Source organism: Eschrichtius robustus, chromosome 8 (genome assembly GCF_028021215.1).
Source record: "Eschrichtius robustus isolate mEscRob2 chromosome 8, mEscRob2.pri, whole genome shotgun sequence".
Lineage (NCBI taxonomy): Eukaryota > Metazoa > Chordata > Mammalia > Artiodactyla > Eschrichtiidae > Eschrichtius > Eschrichtius robustus.
Window position 1 is genome coordinate 108713528 of NC_090831.1, and position 20376 is coordinate 108733903.

A 20376-nucleotide genomic window follows, 5' to 3' on the forward strand; every position below is an offset into this window, starting at 1 on the left:
CTAAAAACAAAACCATCCCTCTTTTCTCACAGTTCCCATTTGTTTACAAATTTGAAGTCAATAAAACATGTCTACCTTTGTGGATATTTCTCTGCTGATGTACCTACCTGATTTCCACTCTACTTGTGTGCCTAGATTTATTGCCGTAACATAGCAGGTGGATGCTGGGCCCACCCACCCACCCCCGCGCCAGTTTGCCATTGAATAGATGGTGCATTTTTTTCTTTTGTGGTTTATGACTCTAAGGTTGTTCTGGGACACTGCTTAAAAACACAGGTCACTACCAAGTGAGACACTGGGTCTGATCAAGGTTTGTTTGTTATTTTCTAGGTTGTTTAAGGACATTAGATGAATGCTTAAATTTGTTATTGAACAGTTGCCATGAATACTGAAGATGCACATACGGGATTATTATTGTAGGTTGGTTTGTGACAGCTGGCCCTGATTTAGTTATTTCCTCAAGAAGACACTTTGAACAATTATTTAAATGCCTCCCCTCTGCAATTATAATAATAATGATGATGATGATTTTGCAACTGAATATGCAATTCAGGATGCATACACTCAACTACTGTTTTTAGCTTGCGTTTCTTTCTACATTGATGTCAGCTGCTGTTGTCAGGATTATTGAAGAACAGAGAACCATTTTTCTATTGAGGGTCACCGAACTACAAGAAAAAAGTAATCCGGGGCCAACACAGGAAGTTATAAGAAAAATAATTATTATAGTTAGCATGTAAGGATTGCTAACCATGAGCAAGAATTTTTTTCTCCTTGGAGGAAAAAAATATAGCATTTTCAGAACTTATCTGCTTTTAAAATTAACAAAATATCTTATTTAATAATTATAAATATCTGACAATGGTTTTGTTCTATAGCGTAGTCAACTAAGGAGCCAGGAGTGGGAAAGATGGTGAAATAGAGGAGAGAAGTGTGTGTTGTGGGTAAGCAGGAGACAGTACAGAGTAAAAAAAATGGAATCAGATGGAGAAGGAACAGGAAGATGCAGAGGGCCAAGACAGATAAACAAGGGGTAAGAGGAATAAGACAGAAAGACAGTAATAAGGTGGGAGAACAGGTGAAGGAGATAGCTAGGCAGGAAGAGAGAGGAAGGGGAGGAGAAACATGAATAAACAAAGGGGACGACAGACTGAGTAGTGTAGGGGGTTTTGAAGAAAGCATTTAGATTTGTTTTTAAAATGAATGTGGGACCTCTAGAATGTGGCATTTATACCACCATCACCTGTTACCAATTCTCTTTGAAATGCTGATTCACTATTGTTCACAACTCTAAGCACTAAAATCATTTTAATTGTAGACCTGGTGGATAAGGTGGGAAAGTTGAAATGGAAACGTTACAAAATGGATGTCCAAGCTAGCTGCCATTGCAGTATCTGATTTTTGGAGACTGACTTCTCAGGAGAAATTCCAAAGGGAGGAGGAGAGCTCAGCTGTCAGTTATAGGCAGCTTCTTGCCTGCCACTCTCCTAAGATTTAAGGGGAAAAAGTTCTCAACCATAGAAATGTGCTCATCAGAGAATCCCATTGTAAGGCTGGTTATTTTTTGGGCTATGAGAGCAGTGTCTCCAACAATAAATCAGATAAAATTAGGCCAAAGGCCAGAGGTTCTCAAACTTTGTACTATATATTTAGTAAGTGGCATTGCTAAAAATTGGTTGTGGAAGTGGGGGGAGAAGGAGATCATTTTGAACTTATTTGGAAATATACTGGAAGAAAATAAATCAAAATGATCAACATGGTAAGAAAGTCTCTATAAAAATTTACATTTGAGAAATACTTTGACCTGATTCCAACAGCTGGTGTCTCTTTGAAGACAAACTTCGTTGATATCCTCAGATGGATCTCAGATGGGGAACCAGGAGAAATAGTTTGCTTCTTTTCTGCTCATTTGTTCTACGATATAGCTCAGTTCAGTCCCTTGTCCCGCTGGACATCCCTGTGCTCCCTTACTTTTTGGCTTGTTCGGGTTCTCTTTTCTAGTGTGGAGCCACCTAGAATTTGCTATCACCATGTTCTCCTATTTCTGTTATTCCCCAGTTCCCTCTGTCCAGTTCTCTTTGTTTCAGTAACACTGGAACTTATTTAACCTGCCCATCACCTATGTTAATATTCTTAAGGAGAAAAGGTAGGGATTTCCCTGGTGGCACAGTGGCAAAGAATCCACCTGCCAATGCAGGGGACACGGGTTCGAGCCCTGGTCCGGGAAGATCCCACATGCCGCGGAGCAACTAAGCCTGTGAGCCACAACTACTGAGCCTGCGCTCTAGAGCTCGCGAGCCACAACTACTGAGCCCCCGCATGCCGCAGCTATTGAAGCCTGTGTGCCTACAGCCTGTGCTCCACAACAAAGACAAGCCACCACTATGAGAAGCCCGTGCACTGCAACGAAGAGTAGCCCCCGCTCACTGCAACTAGAGAAAGCCAGCACGCAACAACAGACCCAACGCAGCCAAAAATAAAATAAATAAATAAATGTATTAAAAAAAAGAAAAGGTAGAGGAAGCTGGACGTCCCCAATCAGCCCCACCCTTTCATGCCAGGTAACATAGTTATATTTCCATTTACAGTGTCCTTCTGGAGCCAAAGCTTTCTAACCTAGGAAGGGATTCTAACAGGATGACTTTCACGTGAAATAGAAAGAAAACCCACAGGAGCCAACGCCTTTAGACCTATGGGATTATCTCTAGATGATTCTACTATGTTCTGGAGATAGCTTTAATAAGGAAATACGGTATTTGGCCTTTGGCCTTACGGAGATAATGCTACTGCTAACCACGACTATGACCATCATTATGACCTTATATTTTATAGGCTAATTCTTTCTCAATGCTTTGTGGATTAACCTGTTTAATATCTGACTACTTGGTTGTGAGCTCCTTAATAGCTAGGTGTATGCCAGCACCTGGCACATAGGAGGTGCCCAACAAGTGTTTACTGAATGGATGGATGAAAGTTTAAGCAGTACAGGCAATGAAAGTGAGAGCAGGCAGGATGAAGCAGGGGGAAAATGAGAGGAGCAAGTTCTGTCTCCTCCTTTACAAAGACCAGGTTGAGCCCCGACAGTGGTGATGGGACAAATGCACTGAAAGATTCTGACTTGATGAATCCCCTTAACTTCAAACGTTTCTACCCAGAGGGCTGGGATACTTCTTTTTTGAGCCACTTTCACTTTCCCCAAAAGGCCTTTTGGTTCCAAATACACTAGGAATCAGTGTTAATTGCTTTTTGGAATATTATTTTGTCAGCTTCGTTTAGATGTGGTAATTTGCAAAGCAACCCCCAGCAGTTGACAGTTCATCCATAGCTGTGTGGTGTTCAGACATTTCCTGGGATTCCTGCCCACCGCCTAGGCAGCTGGCAGTGTTCGCCAGGATCTGTGCTCACCTGGGATTAACTTGGAGCCAGTAGTGCTTTCTTGTGTCTGGGATTTTTAAAACTCTGAAAGGGTGAAGGCCCAACCCTACTTAATCCAAAAAATGAAAGTATACTAACTCATAATTTAAAAATTAGCAGGTGCTTAAAGATCATCTAGTCCACACTTGGTGGAAGAGGAAATTGCAGCTCTGACAGATTCAATGACAAGGTCAGTTGCTGGTAGCTGGGAGGCCAGGTCTAGAATCTGTATTCTTTGTGTGGCACCAAACTGTGAGCTGGGGTCCTCTGGATTTACGCCTGTGTGGATGTAAGTGTTTAAGTTACTATTTGTTTCTTTCTGAAGCTCTTTTCCCTGACCAGAGACTTCCTGGTCCTCCTTCACACATGCTTCAAGGTCACAGCCCAGATCAAAGTGTTTACAAAAAAACTAGGCACTTATGAGAGGATTCATTGCCAGTTCCTGCACTCCCTGTGCCCTGGCTTCAACCAAGCTCAGCAAACCAAGGGAGGGATAAAGTGGTCTCTGGAACCAGGAATTTCTAGGTTTGGATGCCAACAGGCAAAAGGATGAATTCTGATTTCTCCAGCAAGCTGAGGCTGCTGCTGCCACCTTCTGGGAGAAGACAGACCTGAGCTTCATACCTGAAGCTAGTCTCAGTGTTCACCTGAGGAATAGTGTGAGGAATAAATGTCTGTTGTTTAAACTGCCCAGTTTATGATATTTTTGTTAGAGCGGTCCAAGTTGACTAAGACACAAATTGGTACGTAGGAGTGGCGGTGCTGCTGTAACAAACACCTAAATCTATGGAAGCAGCCTTGGAACTGGGTAACGAGCAGAGGCGGAAGATTTCTGAGGTGCCTGCTACACAAAGTCAGTATTGCTATGAAGGGACTCCTAGAGGCAATTCTGGTGAGATCTCAGAAAGAGGAGAGCTGGAGAGACTGCTTCCATCTCCTCAGAAAATAAAAATAACCATGAACAGAATGTTGGTAGAAATATGGACAATAAAGGCCATTTTGGTCTCAGACAGAAAAGAGGAACATGTTATTGGAAAGTGGAGGCAAGATGATTCTTGTTATAAAGTGTCGAAAACTTGGCTGAATTATGTTCTAGCATTTTGTGGAAGGTAAGAACTTGCAAGTGATGAAATTGGATATCTAGCTGAGGAGATTCCTAAGCAAAGTGTTGAAGGTGCTGTTTGGTTCCTCCTGACTGCTTGCATAGCAAAATGTAAGAAGAGAGAAATGAATTGGAACTGTTGAGCAAAAAGAAACCACAACTTAAAGATCTGGAAAATTCTCAGCCTGTCCATACTACTAAAAATGAGAAAGCATGACTGACGGACTTCTTGGATTTTACACAGAGCTATTCAGTTGGCACATAAGCTATTCTTCAAGACAAGGAAAGAATGACACTGAAGGCAATTCAGCAATCAGGGTTTCAAAAGGTGAGGTGTGTGGGGAGGAATCACCTCAGTTTCAACAGGCCAGACAGCCTCCAACCAAAGTCTTGGGAGTGAGGCCACCTGGAGCCTACAAGCTGTGACCACCACCTGGCAGAGCCCTGGGTGGGTGTGTCTCTGGCCTGGCAGAGCTCCTGGGGCAGGACTACTCCAGGGGGGTCCAGAAGGCAGAGCATCATGCCAAAGGGATTATTCTCTAGCCTTAAGATCTCATGGAGTTTCCTTTGCTAGGTTTTAGACTTGCTTGGGACTCATTATTCCTTCCTTCTTTCCTCTTTCTCCCTTTTGAAATGGGAATGTCTATCCTAGTCTGTTTGGTTTTACAGGTTCATAGCTAGAGAGGAATTTTGCCTCAGAATGAGTCTCACTCATATCTGATTTAGATGAGACTCTAGACTTTAGAGTTGATGCTGGAATAAGTTAAGACATTTGGGGCTGTTGGGATGGAATGGGTTAGGGTTAGTATGTATGTATTTTGTATGTATTTTGTCTGTGAGGACATGCATTTTGGGGGCCAGGGGTGAAAGTAAGAAGTTGGCTGTCTACAAACAAGGAAGAGGGCCCTCACCAGATACCAAATCTACTGATGTCTTGATCTTGGACTTCCCAGCCTCCAGAACTGTGAGAAATAAATGTGTGTGGTTTAAGCCACCCAGTCTATGGTATTTTTGTTATAACAACCTAAACTGACTAAGACAGTGAGTGAGAAGAAATTCAGGAGGAACTAAGAGATTCAATTCAGGAAATATTTCTGGAGTATTTACTATGTGCTAGTTATAGAGGATTTAAAGAAGAATGATGTAGGTATAGACCTAAAAAGTTTCCATTAATTATGTTAGGGAAAAAGTGACTGAGAATTAGGTACTTGGGTTCTAGATTCAGATCTGCAAACAGCCCAGTTGTACAAATGACCTTAGATGTGACATCGGACATATTTGGATATTAGTTTCTTCATCTGTTGCATAATAATATTGTGAAGGGAAATTCTTCTTTTTACAGCAGAACTTGCCTAGGACATAGCACATTGAGTACTGCGTTGTGCTTCAACTCTCCTAACCAGCTGGAAGTTGTTAAAGAAACCATGAACTTTGAATGATCCTTTGAATGAGCTAAAGCAAGACCCTTACAGGACCTATCTGAGGACTTTTTTTCCTGACCAATGAAGTATGGGGCTTGTTTTAAGCAATCATGTACAAAGCTGTGGATATATTCCAGCCTATTTAGAGTATTTGTTTAATCTTTAATTAGTGTATCACACCATGATACCCCTTCCTAAAAATTGAAAACACCTTCTTTTCCCCCTCAGTCAACTGGTATGTTCCTTTGCCTGGAAATAAATAAAATCGGCTGGATTTGCTTTGCTTTTTAACTATTATTTGACCATATCTTTTTTTTTTTTTTAATTTTTTATTTGACCATATCTTATATTTGAATAGCACTTTGCAGTTTACTAAGTCTGTTCCCACCTGAGAGGAATGGGATGCAATCCAACAGGATGGGCTTTTGAAACAGAGAGATTCTGGCTCTGTTACTGACTAGCTATATTGCCTTGGATAAGTTACTGTAACAGTTAGGGTCCCAGCTGGAAACAGATGGCATTCTCAAATTGGGTAATTTGAGAGGTTTAATAAAGGGACTATTTATGAAGACGTGAGAACATACTGGGAAACCACAGGGAGCAGGGGAGGGGGTGGTTACTGGAACCCAGAACCAGAGAGAGTAGTGTGGAGAGGCCACTTGGGAGGACTTGTGACCTTTGGTTGAAAGGGCCAGTCAGCCCACTGTGTATACAGGCAGGGAGTCAGAGGAAGGGATACCCCAACCTCACACTCTTCCCTCCCATGTATCTGGAGGGACAAACCAAAGATAACAAACAATTATTTAACCTTTCTGAGTCTTATATTTCTCATTTGTGAAAAAGGGCATAATAATATTTCTCAGAGTTTTTGTGAGAATTAAATGAGAACTTACAGCAGACGAGCTAGGCCCTCTTCCTTCACTTGATCTTCAAAACCTCCCTGTGAAGTAGACAGATTTTATTAAAACCACTTTAGAGTTGTGGAAAATGAGACACTGAGAAGTTAAGTGACTTTCCCAAGTCTCATAGCTAGAAAAGTATCAGAACTGGGACTGCAAACAAGATTTTTGAGTATACTCTGGGTTTCTTTCACTAGACTGTTCTGTACCCCTTGATCCCCTTCTGCAGAAGGCTGCCACAGATGGTTTCTTCTTTCTAGAGCTGCTATACTCAGAGCTATGCTGACTCTGCTGTTTAGGGGAAAACTGATTGACCCAGGAATCAGTGCCTAAGCCAAAAAAAAAAAAGCACTGATTGGGTATATATGAAGAAGGTCAAATGCCTATGAGGTGGTTTGATATAAGTCTCTGACCAATACAGATCCCCATATCAGATGCTTGACAATCACCTGGATATCTATTAGGTATCCCCTATATACCACATTGAAGTCGGAATTCTTGATTTCTTCTACCTCAAAACTGTTCTAACCCCAAATCTTCCCCTTTCAATAAAAGCATCACTAGCTACTCAGTGGTGCAAACACAAAACCCAGGAGTTATCCTTAATTCTTTCCGTTTCTTCCTGCCTTCCCTCCCTCATCAGCAAGTCTAGTTGACTTTACTTCCAAAATACAGCCCAATTCAACCATTCCTCTCCATCTCCTGTTAGTGCAAGCCACCATCATTTCTTGCCTGGCTTAACCTCCTGTCGAGTCTCCTCCCTTCCACTCTTACCTCTCTCCAACCCATTTTCTGTTTTGCAGAGTGATCTTTACAAAATGTAAAATGGATCACGCTACTCCTTGGCTTGAATCCCCGCACAGGTCTCCCCTTCACATTTCCATGTCACGACTCCTTACCATGACTGTTAGGGCCCTACTTGTTCTGACTCCCGTCTCCCTCTTCATCACTACGCTCCCACCACACTCTCTTCTTTCTTTTCTTTAACAACCCCTTCCCTGCCTCAGGCCCATTGCACTTGCTTATTCTCTCTTCCCAGAATGTTTTTTGTCCAGCCTTTGCATGGTTGGCACTTTTTCACTGAACAGGTATCAGCGCAAATATTACCTTCTTAGAGACACTTTCCTTTACCATCCAATCTAAATATTACTCCAGTGTAGTCTCTTCCTAGCACCTAAAATGCACAGACTAAAATTATCTAGTTGACTTATTATATTTATTATATGTTGCCCTGCCAGAATGTAAGCTCCCTGAAAGCAGGGCCCTTGTCTGGCTTTTCTGTTTGTCCCTGCCTCCCTAGCATCTAGGACAGGGCCTGGCATGTCACAGCCTCTCAATAAATCTTTTATTGCAGGAAAAGACAGTGAATGGGGACAAACCGAATATAATCAGTTACTCTCTCTGGGAAGTGTTTACTATGAGAAGCATGTTGAGACATCATCAGAGAGTAAAAGACGGTTTCTTTTAGATGACAAGATAACTGGATTACTAGAGCTGTTGATCCCTGAAAAATGATGAACCATTGTCCAGTTCTCCATGAGGCCATCAATATATTAATGTAGGGGAACTAGAGAGATTAAATGGCTGCTGACAGTTTCCAGACCTTCCCCATGTATCCTTACAATAAACCCCATAGACTAAGGCAATGCCCCAGAGGCAGTGGAGGTAAATGTATACCCGTAGGAGATCTGAGGTACGGCAGACTCCTGAAGATTTTAAAATTTCTTTAGTCTTCTATTTTATCTTAACATTTATACAAATTTGGGGTTCAGTATCATAATATATCTACGAATTTAAAGCATTTGTATGTTAACATATCTGTCTGTATTTATGTTAACATACGAATGCTTTAAATTATTTTACCATTTGTAAAATCTGTGCTGCAGGAAAGCCACGCTATCCTGGGTCTTTACATTCTCTGTGGCAATCATACCTCAGGGATACATTTTTGTAGTCTGAGAAGTTCTGGCATTTTTTTTCCTTTGCAACCCAAGTACTCTTTTAGCACAATTAATTCATTCTTCAGTAAATATTTATTGAACATCCACTATATGCAAGACACTCTAAAAGGACTAAGGATACAACTGTGAACAAGATATGCATGACTCTTACCTTCATGGGAGTTACAGTTTAAGGAGAGAGAATGAGAAATAAACAGGAAATAAAAATATATTGTGGGACTTCCCTGGTGGCGCAGTGGTTAAGAATCTGCCTGCCAATGCAGGGGACACAGGTTTAAGCCCTGGTCTGGGAAGATCCCACATGCCGTGGAGCAACTAAGCCCCTGCACCACAACTACTGAGCCTGCGCTCTAGAGCCCATGAGCCACAACTACTGAGCCTGTGCTCTAGAGCCCGTGAGCCACAACTACTGAGCCTGTGCTCTAGAGCCCACGAGCCACAAATACTGAGCCCGCGTGCTGCAGCTACTGAAGCCCATGCACCTAGAGCCCGTGCTCCGCAACAAGAGAAGCCACCGCGATGAGAAGCCCACGCACCGCAGCGAAGAGTAGCACCCAATGGCCGCAACTAGAGAAAGTCTGCACGCAGCAACAAAGACCCAACGCAGCCAAAAATAAATAAAATCTAAAAAAAAAAAAAAAATTAGAAAACATATATTGTGATGTTTGCTAAGATAAGGAAGGAAACTCAGGGGGACAAGGGAAATGTAAAAAAAATGGCACCTAACCCCGAAATAGGTGATGAGGACTGATTTTCCAGAATGAAATAATCTGAAAAACAAGCAGAAGTTAGCCAGGTGAAGAATGGGGGAGAGTATTCCTGGCTTGGTTTAGACTAAGCCCTGGAGACCAGAGAGAGCACAGAATTTATAGGAGCCAATTCAGTGTGTTAGTTTAGTGTGGCTGGAGTAGGGAGTGCAGAGGAGAAAGAGAAGAGAGAAGCTAGAGAGGTAATCAAGGCAGGATATGAAAGGCCTATGCTAAGGACTTGCAGTGTTACCCAAAGGGAACAGAAAGTCACTGAAAGTCCGAGAGAGTCATCTTAGGAAGAACTGACTTATGTGTGTTTCTAAAAAAGATCACTCAGGGACCATAACTCTGTGTCTGGAAAAGAACGAGGACTCGACTTACATTAGGGTAAGAGGTGTAATTAGCAAATTTGGAGCCCCAAACTAATTGAACCGAGTCACCATCTTAATCTTTTCCCCTTAAAAGTATCTCTTTCCCCCCCCAAATAACCACTAATCATCTTTGGAACTAATCAGCCTTCTCTGGCCTCTTCCACTGTCTCTGGACTCCTAACTTCATTGCTGGGATTATAGCATTCCCTCAAGGAACAAATACTTTCCCAGCATGCTGCAACACACAAAGCACATGTGATTTTAAAGGTTAACATATTGTGGGCTTTCTATTTGGCATTCTCCATCTGACATGCTAGTGGAGGCTACTACTAAGTTTTTCTCTGTGGAAACAGGAAGTCAGGAAAGGATTTGAGGAAGTTTGGGCTGGTTAATGATTATAACGGGAAAAGAATACAATTATAGTACTGAGGTGTTTCAACTCACTTGGTCATTCACTAAAAAACCCTTTGCTTGAGTTTTTCCAATGGTCAGGTGGAGATGAAGACGCTGTGCAGGCTTCCAGGGGTAGATCCACTCAGCGAGAGAAGGGTACTTTGGTAATGCAGTGGCTCAGCCAAGGAATAAACATGCACAATGCTGACCAACAGGTATTTGATGGGAACATTATCTAAAGCTGCTAGATATTTAGAGCAAGTGTTCATTTTTAGATAAGGAGCTGGTATGATGCCCATATGGCATTCAGAGCACATGGACTGTTATTCCCTCTGTGGTCATTTTCTTGAAACTCTCTGTCTCTTGCTCTTTCAGAATTTGGGGGCTAAATATCAGTCAGTTAAAAGTAGGTAGATTTACCAGCTGTAAGAATGATGACACCCAGCTTCCCAACTCCTTTAGGATTTTTCTGGTCTGTGGGTGAATGTCATGACTGAGCAAACCAATTGCGCGAGATGCGTATGAGAGGGCTCACAACAAATGCTTACAACGAAGGGCATCACAGACTGAAAACTGAACAGGACGAGAGGACACACGAGCATTTCCTTTTCCTGTCTCCATGTGACTCTGGAACGGGGCGGGGGGGGAACAAGACGTTTAAAACCAGGACAACTCCAGAAGGAAAGGCCATTAGCTATTCCACTGCCATTCCCTTCAGTGCTGTTTCCTTACACAATTTAGAAACTGGAGAGAGCAGTGGTTTCCAAAGTCTCAAAGGCGTCCCTTCTCCAACTTCTTCTCATTTTCCGTTCCTGGCCCATAACTACAATTTATTTTTTTCATAATGTTTTTGGCTTTCCCCTTACCTCAGCTTTCAAGAAAAGTCATTTGAGACATTCCTCTCCAAGCCCCACTGGAGAGCCCCTCAGATGCTCACACTCCAGTCCCAGTTTCCGCCAGTCAGTCTTTCAGGAGGGTTCAGCGGTGGAGACCCCCAGAGTGAGTCGCCGACCCGCGCGCGACTCACCGCTTCACGCAGGAGTAACGACGCGAGACCGGGAGAGCTGACGGCCCTGGCGGGCCGTGGCTCCTTTAAGAGCAGGCCCCGCCCCTCCCCCTCCCGGCGCGGCTGGCGGTCGGCGGCGGCCGCTACGGTGCTGACAAGATGGCGGCTGGCGGGGCTGTTGCTGCGACGCCCGAGTGCCGGCTTCTGCCCTACGCGCTACACAAGTGGAGCTCCTTCTCCTCCACCTACCTTCCCGAGTAAGTGCCTGGCCCTGGGCTCGGGCTGCCCTACTCCTCGGCGTAAACACGGCTGGGCCAGGGGGGCCGTGGAGGGCAGCCGCGTCGAGAGGCCCAGGCGGGGCCTGGTGAGAGGGGACGCGCGGCCTCCGGAGTCTCAGTCCAGCCGCCGAGAGCGTTGCTCGCCCCCGCCTCCGGGAGGGGTTAGGATACAGAGTGCGAGATTCGGGTGGAAGGGGCAAGGTGTGTGGCGGGGCCGAGGCGCGTAGGACAACGGGGAGCCAGGTGATGCGGCGGCCGGGTTTGGGGGTTGAGAAGGGCTTGGGGGCGGGCGGCTCAGGGAGGTGGAGCAGGAGTTGGGGCTTTCGGGACTGGACGGCGGGCAAACTGGTGAAGATGTCTAAGGGCGTCCGAGGTGGTGGGAGACGGGGGACGGTTCAGTCGATTGCTGCCGGGACAAAGTGTAAAGCTGAGAAGAGTGACTGTTCCTGGGGGAGGGGGGTGGTGGTCATTAAAAGCGATTAGCTCCAGGGGAGTGGTAAAAGTCACCGACGGCTGAGGAGTTGTGGAACCTATCTGTGCAAGTGGGGAGACGTTGTAGGATTTGCGGAGGGTATCTTTTCCGGCTGGTAGTTCTGAAAAAGGATAGAGAGAGAGCAGGAGGGACATTACAGAGGAGTTCCATTATATGATGGCTCAGAGCATGGATTTATGTAGACACAGACCAGTTTCCCAGCCCAGAAACTCAGATATAGACAGAAAAGTATGACTTTAATGAATTTGACTTCCAACACTCGTTTGGTCTGGATCCCCAATTTAGGTGTTAAAAAGAGTTCCAAAAAAAAAAAAAAAAAAGAGTTCCAGTGCGTTACAGAAAAACCGTGCGTTTTTCTGTAGCAAATTGCTTCTGAAATGCTGACAGTACTTTCATTCAGTATTTGCTTATGTCTGAGAGAAGGAGCAGATCGAACTCCACTTTTACATACTGATAGAGAAACTGGCTTAGTAGAGTTTTAAGATCTGTGCAGACCCTGAAGAAAAGTGCGAGCTGTCCCCCGGACCGTCATTTTACAAGTCCAGGAATGATTTTATGAACAAAACAAGTTACAAATAATATATTTTTGTTACTGAACAAAGTGACTAGATATGTGACGCATACTCAAAAGTTTTCCACCTATATTTCAAAAATTCTTCACATTTTCTCCAATTTGATTTCTCTGGTCAAATCAGTCAAAAATCTAAAAATGGAGCTGTGACTAGGAGAATCTAACTCTCTTGACTGCCAGCCCATTGTCCTGTTCTCCAGGTCAAGGGTTGGCAGTCAGGCCTTCAGTAGGATGTGGTTCAGTGAGGGGTGCCAGGTGATCTGTGGCCTAATCTGGCCTGTGTGGCCTGCTGATGGCTGCTGTATGGCTGTGTCCCTGATTGATGCTGGCATCCAGCTTTTAATGTGAGAGTGAACCAGGTAAACATTCTAGCCCTCAGCTGGAGTTGAAATGTGGCCCTAGGTGCTTGACTTCTGATTTTCAGGGCTTAACAAGTTGTTGAGTCTGAAGGTAATCAACATTTTTCTATACCCAGGTTAGGATTACAGATAGTTGGGAACTGGAAGGGCATTGTTTGATCTAATAACTCTGGAGATATTTTCCTGGTCTTAAGTTAGACTACTTCCAGGGTTTCACTCCTTAAACTTCTGTCGTAGGGGTGAGACTTGGATATCACAAGTCCCATCCGAGTTATGAATAAAAAAGAAAGAGTACATTTCAAGCAGGAAATGATTTAGTGGGATGGCAACTTTACTTTTTTTTTTAACATCTTTATCGGAGTATAATTGCTTTACAATGTTGTGTTAGTTTTTGCTGTAAAACAAAGTGAATCAGCTATATGTATACATGTATCCCCATATCTCCTCCCTCTTGCGTCTCCCTCCCACCCCCCCATCCCACCCCTCTAGGTGGTCACAAAGCACCGAGCTGATCTCCCTGTGCTATGCGGCTGCTTCCCACTAGCTATCTGTTTTACATTTGGTAGTGTATATGTGTCAGTGCTACTCTCTCACTTCATCCCAGGTTCCCCTTCCCCCTCCCCGTGTCCTCCATTGACAGATGAATGGATAAAGAAGATGTGGCACATATATACAATGGAATATTACTCAGCCATAAAAAGAAATGAAATTGAGTTATTTGTAGTGAGGTGGATGGACCTAGAGTCTGTCATACAGAGTGGAGTAAGTCAGAAAGAGAAAAACAAATACCATACGCTAACACATATATATGGAATCTAAAAAAACAAACAAACAAACAAAAAAGAGTTCTGATGAACCTAGGGGCAGGACAGGAATAAAGAGGCAACTTTACTTTGACTTATGTCTCGTTATCCTGGCGCCAGATTTGAAGTGGGCAGCATTCTAGTTTTGGAGTTAGAAGGCAGCCGTTTGAAATAGGAGAAATCTGTTGTTACGGTTTTCTCAAGTATATTTGTAAACTAGTATTTAGTGCATATTTAACTCTCAAACACTTTCATTTACAGTGTTTTTAGTCTTTATAATATTCTGTTCACTTATCCAGTATAGTTTTTATTTTAAAGCGCTAAACTATTGTAACAGAGGAGTAATCTGAACTTTTTCTTTAAAGTACCGGTATAGTTGAGTATTATGGAGCTTGAGTTTGAGAGTTTTGTGTCTGCTGGATTGGTGTGTGCCATGCCTGGACTTCTAATTGCAAGTAAGGATGGCACTGAACTTCTATTAGGAAGTGAGGATGTTATAACTTTGTATAATAGGAAGTGTGAGAAAGGGATTGACTTTACTTAGTTTTGCCCTAAAATCCTAACAGCAATTGCTGTATCTTTACTGGCAGCGACAGTCATGTTAAAGTACTTTTTTTTTTTTAATTTATTTTTGGCTGCATTGGGTCTTTGTTGCTGTGCGCGGGCTTTCTCTAGTTGCGCCGAGCAGGGTCTATGCGTCGTTTCGGTGCGCGGGCTTCTCTTGCGGTGGCTTCTCTTGTTGTGGAGCACAGGCTCTAGGCGCGGGCTTCGGTAATTGTGGCGCAAGGGCCTAGTTGCTCCATGGCATGTGGGATCTTCCAGGACCAGGGATCGAACCCGTATCCCCTGCATTGGCAGGCGGATTCTTAACCACTGCGCCACCAGGGAAGTCCTTAAAGTACTTCTTAAACAGGCGTAATTTTAAGTAAAGCCTTTTGTTGAAATTATCTACAGAATAGCAAATATTTATTGATTACAAGTCACTGATCAAGGCATTTTGAGGGGATAATAATAAAGCAGTAACAACAATGGGAAACATTTATAATGTGCCTTCCATTTGCTAGGCTCTCTTATGAACACTTAAGTGTATTATCTCATTTAATTCTCAAAACAATTATATGAGGAATCTTCATTTTCCAGCTGAAGAGACAGGGAGATGTTAAAACTTACCTCAGGTCACACTGCTGGATGGAATCAGGATTTGAACCCAGGTAGTCTGACTCCAGATTCTATGGTCTTAACTGTAGAGCTGCTCTGCTTCTGCACAAAGGTGGAGACAGGAATTCAGAGATTTGAAAGAGTTCTTGTGTTAAAGGCACTTACATTTTAGTTGTGAAAGACATGAAGTCATGAAAAAAAGAAAAATTCAGATCTCTATTTTTTTTTCCTGCAGACTTAAAAAAACGTTTTTCTTCTCAAAGTCAGAAAAGAACATTTTCCCTTCTAACCCTTTTAGATTTATTTGGACTTTAAAAATGTTAAAGCAGATCAAGTTATAGGTAACACATTTTTATTTTGAAACTAATGAAGTGGCCTTTTATTTTTAAGTGTGCTTAAAAAAGTTTGCTTGTATTTTACTTTTTTCTGAAGTTTACAACTAATTTGGGAATTAAGAGAAATGTGTCTATTTAAATGATGATTAATTCTTAGAATTACATGCACTCTTTTTTTTTTTTAATTAATTAATTTATTTTTGGCTGTGTTTGGTCTTCGTTGCTGTGCACGGGCTTTCTCTAGTTGCGGCGAGCAGGGGGCTACTCTTCATTGCAGTGTGCGGGCTTCTCATTGTGGTGGCTTTCCTTGTTGCAGAGCACGGGCTCTAGGTGCGAGGGCTTCAGTAGTTGTGGCACGTGGGCTCAATAGTTGTAGCTCGCGGGCTCTAGAGTGCAGGCTCAGTAGTTGTGGCGCACGGGCTTAGTTGCTTTGCGGCATGTGGGATCTTCCCGGACCAGGGCTCGAACCCGTGTCCTCTGCATTGGCAGGCGGATTCTTAACCACTGCACCACCAGGGAAGTCCTACATGCACTCTTATATGTAAAAATATTTTATAAACTGCTAATCTCTATACTCAAATGTTTATTGCTCTAGCTAATAGTGATACTAACTACAATTTATGGAGCACCTACTGTGTGCAAGATGATTTTTGTATATAGTTTTACCTAATCCTTACAACAAACCTGCAAGATAGGTATTGTATCTATTTTGCATACGAGGAAACTGAGGTCCATATAGGTTAAGTAACTTACCCAAGGTCATATAGTTTTCAGGAGGCTTGGCAAGTTCTCGGACTTAAAAACTCTTGCGTGTGCCTCTAGTAACAGCCACCACTTGGGTACCTTCTATGTGTCAGGCACCATGCTTAGGACTTAGCTTGTGTTCTTTTGATTTCGTATTTATAAAAACTCTATGATAAATATTATCATTCTCTGTTACAGCTAGGGAAACTGAGGTTCAGAGAGGTAAGTTAAATTGTCCAGGTCTAAGAGTTGAAAGGGTAGGAGATAAGACTCTGATCTTGGACCTCCTGACTTCTGTTATCAAAGAATACTGCTGCTTCAGTATTTTACATGGCTGTAATATGTTCCTAATTGGGAATACAGATAAAAAGTGCTATAAGGTGAGAACGGAGAGAGGGAAAGATATTTAGATATATTTTATCTCAACATTTAAGGTTTTAATGTATTAATATAAAAATTGGGAGGACCTTTGAAAGTATATTTATGCATCAGGTAATTTTATTGTTGTAGAACTATCCTTCTTTTGTTTACATGTTAGTGAAAGACTTCATTAGTTTAGATAGTAAAATTGGATGCATTTTTAAGTGTTTACCTTTTTCCTGTTAGTCTACTTTATTACTTAAAATCAGACATTAATTAAAACTGTACCTTTGTGAATATGTGATTCATGGTTCAGAGTAAAAGTGATATAATTTGACAAGTAGGTTAGGAGGTGAACCTATTTCAACTATTTTAAAATTCCACATTTAAAAGTGAACATATATCTTTTCTAATTGCCAAAAAAACCCCACCCTAAGTTACTTGAGGAATATTTGCAAAATGTAGACCCACAGAAGCAAAATTTAAATTACCCTTAATCCCACCACCCAAAGATAACTAATCGTCCTGTGATATATATCATTCCAGATATTCTGTTGTGTCTATATCTATTTTCCAATTTGATATTGTCCTGTTTGCTGTTCTGTATTCTTTTTCCTTCTTAATATATGATAAATATTTCCTCATGTTATTAAATATTTTTCTATATTATCATTTGTTATGGATACATTATAATCCATATAATGATTTTATGGCATTTTATTTAATCGGCCCCCTATTTTGGGACATTTAGTCTTTCTGGGTTTGTTTTGTTTTTGTTGTTCTTCGGCCATTAGAACAACATGGAGTAAAAGTGATATAATTTGACAAGTATACTAATGTCTCATTAGTAATGAGACATTCTGCCTTACAGAAACAAATCTTGAACTCATTTATGATGAGTTCTGAGATGCTGAATTGTTGGATTAAAGGTATCAATTTATTTTCCTACTGTCTGTGTAGGGAACTCTGTTTCTATGTACCCTGGGTTTACTTTGGTATTATCCTTAGTAATTTGGGATTAAGAATGTGGTTTTGCTCAGATGGGTCCTTAGAGATGTCTGGAGAGTGCTTACATAATTCAAAAGTGACGTTCCTTATCATTTCTTTTCCTCGCCCCCAATTTTAGCTTTTAAATGGATTTTTATTCTATTAATCACATACATTTGAAAAATAGAACACATTTGTGAGATTTATTATTTATTTGGTGTGTAGACAGTGATTACTATGCATATGAATTTGAGGATTTTTTACAATCCCAAAGGCATCTGAAACCCAGGAGTTGTGAGTCACTAGTTTCACTAGTTGGAGGTATTCAACGCCCTGGAGACTGGAGACTGTCATGCTGTTTCTTTCCTTCCCTTTTTTCCCTTTCCCTAAACTAAGGTTAGTACTGGCTTGGCTTGGGAACCTTACTGGCCAGTGAAAGTTCTAAGACTGATATTTTCAGTCTGGTGATATTAGAACTTTAGGAAAATAAAGATACCCGGGATAGAGGAAGAGTTTGAGGTGGGTCTAGGACTAGAGATTGAAGCTGTGGAGCTGGCTCCTAGGGTTGGATCTTTGTGAACTTTACCAAGTTGTGATTCTTCTCTGAGCATCATCACTTTCCTTCTGTGTAGAAATACTTTTTATCTTGATCAAATGTTGGGAGGTTTAATATTATGTTTAATTTTTCTTTCTTTCTTTTTTTTGGCAGATAGGCAGATAGCTCTATTATTTGCATTAACTTTTTTTGAGACTGATACAGGGACTGTGTGATGTTCTGCTATTGATAAGATGCATTTCAGCTGTTTGTGGTGATCTGACTTTGCTATATGTCAGTCATTCAGAAGTCATCTTTGGAAATATGAGAGATTTTCTAGATTTTAATTTTAGAGATGTAGCTGTTAGCACCTAAGAATGGTTTTCTTTGTATTTACTCTGTTTGGGATTTCTGGCACCTCTCGAATTTATAGCATGACTCCCATCAGTTCTGAAAAATTTTTGAGAGTCTTCAAATATTCTTTCTATACCCTTCTTTTTCTCCTTTCCTCTCTGACTTCAATTAAATCCATACTCTACCTTTTGTCCTGTCCCATATGTCCTTTATGCTTTTTTCTGTCTTTTTTAATCATTTTTTTCCCTCTCCTTATTTCATTCTGGATAGGCTTTACTTGCCTGTGTTCCAGTTCACTGATTCTCTATTCTGGTATGTCCAGTCAGCTTTTAGTTCCATCCATTTTATTCTTGGGTTCAGCTATTTTTTAGTATTTTTTAGTCCTAGACTTTGCATTTCTCTCTCTCTTTTTAAAAGTAGATTCTAATTCTCTGGTGAAAATCTCCACATTGTGACATCAATCAAGTTGCTTAAAAGTCTGTGTCTGAAAACTGCAATATCTGGATCTCTTGTAGGTCTCTTTCTCTTGTCTTTTATCACACATTTTATCTTGGTGTGTCTGGTAATAATAATAATAATAATTATTATTATTATTATCATTATTACCATTATTTTGGGGAGTAACTTTTGACTGAATACCACACATTATATTTAGAATTTTAGATACAATTACAAATTACAGTTAGTTGCTTAATGTTATAGCATTTCTCTAGAGAGGAGTCACCCATCTTCTGTGAGGCAGATAAAATAGAGGTAGATCACCTCAGCAGTCAGGAACTGAGCTGACTTGAGGCTGAGTTTTGGGTTTTGTGAACATCTAGTTTGCACAACTTTGGTAGCCCTCCGGGGAACCCAACTGAGAGACTAGGTGTTTCTAGGGCCTCTCCTATTTTTGCCTTTCCAGCAGCATGAGACTCCTAAAAGGAGGAGCTCCTTGCTTTCAGTTGCTTTCTGCTGGCTTTTTAGCCTCTTGCTTTTTGTAGTTTAAGAATCGACAGATGCTTTAAGAGGAAAATCAGTATGCAGTGTCAGGTTTGTTCTTCTGTACCTACCTTTTCTATAGCATCTTAACCCCTCAGGTCTTGGATGTCATGGCAAGACCCAGTTACCAAGTTTTGTCCCCCTACCCCCTTGAAATTGCCAAAAGCTCTGCTGACTTTTCTGCCCTTTAGTAGCTGTCTTTTCCTGGCTTCTCAGCTCCTTTCCTGTACCATTAAAGAAATAGGTGGAACGTCCTGAGAGGGAAAGCTGCCCAGAATGTGGGGCTCCCTTTAACAAAGTTCTTTGGCATCTCAAATCCTAACTGCCACAGAAAGTCTCTGATACTTTAAGAACTTTTTTTTTTCTATTTTATACAGCTTTTCTAGTTGTAAGAGGTAATGTGTTGGTCTGCTGCAGGCTATTCTGTCAAATCGCAGAAAACGCAGAAATCTTTCTGTGTTTAGTTCTTATGAAATAGACTTATATTTTCTAGGCTTATGAATTCCTCATGGTTATGTTAATGTACTGTCCTAACACTTGGGCCCCAGATTTTTTTGCACAGTGTTTTCCTTCATTTTGCCTTTTGACACCTTAACTGCTTATTCCTAATATCTGATGGGAAAAATTAGGGACTATGAATAACATTATTTGTTAGCAATTGTTTTAAATACTTACTAAAATGAGATTTATTCTTGGTTTTATTGATGATTCATAATTCTCTTTTGAGACTTGTTTATGAGGTCCAGAAATTGAGTTTTATCTTTGTCATAGTATATAATTATTTTCCCTTCCTATAATGTGATTTTTATATTATTTACCTTTTTTTTTTTTTTTTTAATAACTTTCATGGGAATATTTATGTGAAGGCATTGTTCAGAAGGAAGATACTTGGGTGTAATGTAAATTTTTTGGTTTGTAAATATTGTTAGTATTTAATACTTTTTAAATATCCTTACATGTCTTCAATATGACTGATATTTATTATAGTTATCACCTATGTACTTGTTAAGGCATGTTGTTTTGTATAAATAGAAATGTTAAGTTATTTTAAGTATCCTTGAGTATGTCCCCTTTCCCCTTCCTCTCATTGTCCCCTTTCTTC

At 41.3% G+C, this 20376-nt stretch overlaps 1 protein-coding gene and 1 long non-coding RNA gene across 12 annotated transcripts in view; one reads left to right on the plus strand and one right to left on the minus strand.

The window, feature by feature from the left end:
* Window positions 1–11388, minus strand: part of LOC137768153 (uncharacterized) — a 55469-nt gene extending 44081 nt beyond the window's left edge. For 6 of the 7 annotated variants that reach the window (XR_011074719.1, XR_011074714.1, XR_011074713.1 and 3 more), the window contains exons 1-2: window positions 11177–11388; window positions 6831–6877 (exon numbers count right to left, since the gene is read on the minus strand). This is a non-coding gene — a long non-coding RNA (uncharacterized lncRNA). The remainder of the gene's footprint in view (window positions 1–6830; window positions 6878–11176) is intronic. The other variant, XR_011074717.1, reaches the window with a different exon arrangement.
* Window positions 1–20376, plus strand: part of MKLN1 (muskelin 1) — a 353982-nt gene that overhangs the window by 155622 nt on the left and 177984 nt on the right. For 2 of the 5 annotated variants that reach the window (XM_068549466.1, XM_068549470.1), the window contains exon 1: window positions 11451–11573. The exons of 2 other annotated variants lie outside the window; for them this stretch is intronic. In XM_068549466.1, coding sequence (XP_068405567.1) covers window positions 11476–11573 — 98 coding nt within the window. In that variant the 5' untranslated portion in view covers window positions 11451–11475. Of the gene's footprint in view, window positions 1–11202; window positions 11574–20113; window positions 20169–20376 lie in introns of those variants that run through there. One more of the 5 variants, XM_068549471.1, reaches the window with a different exon arrangement.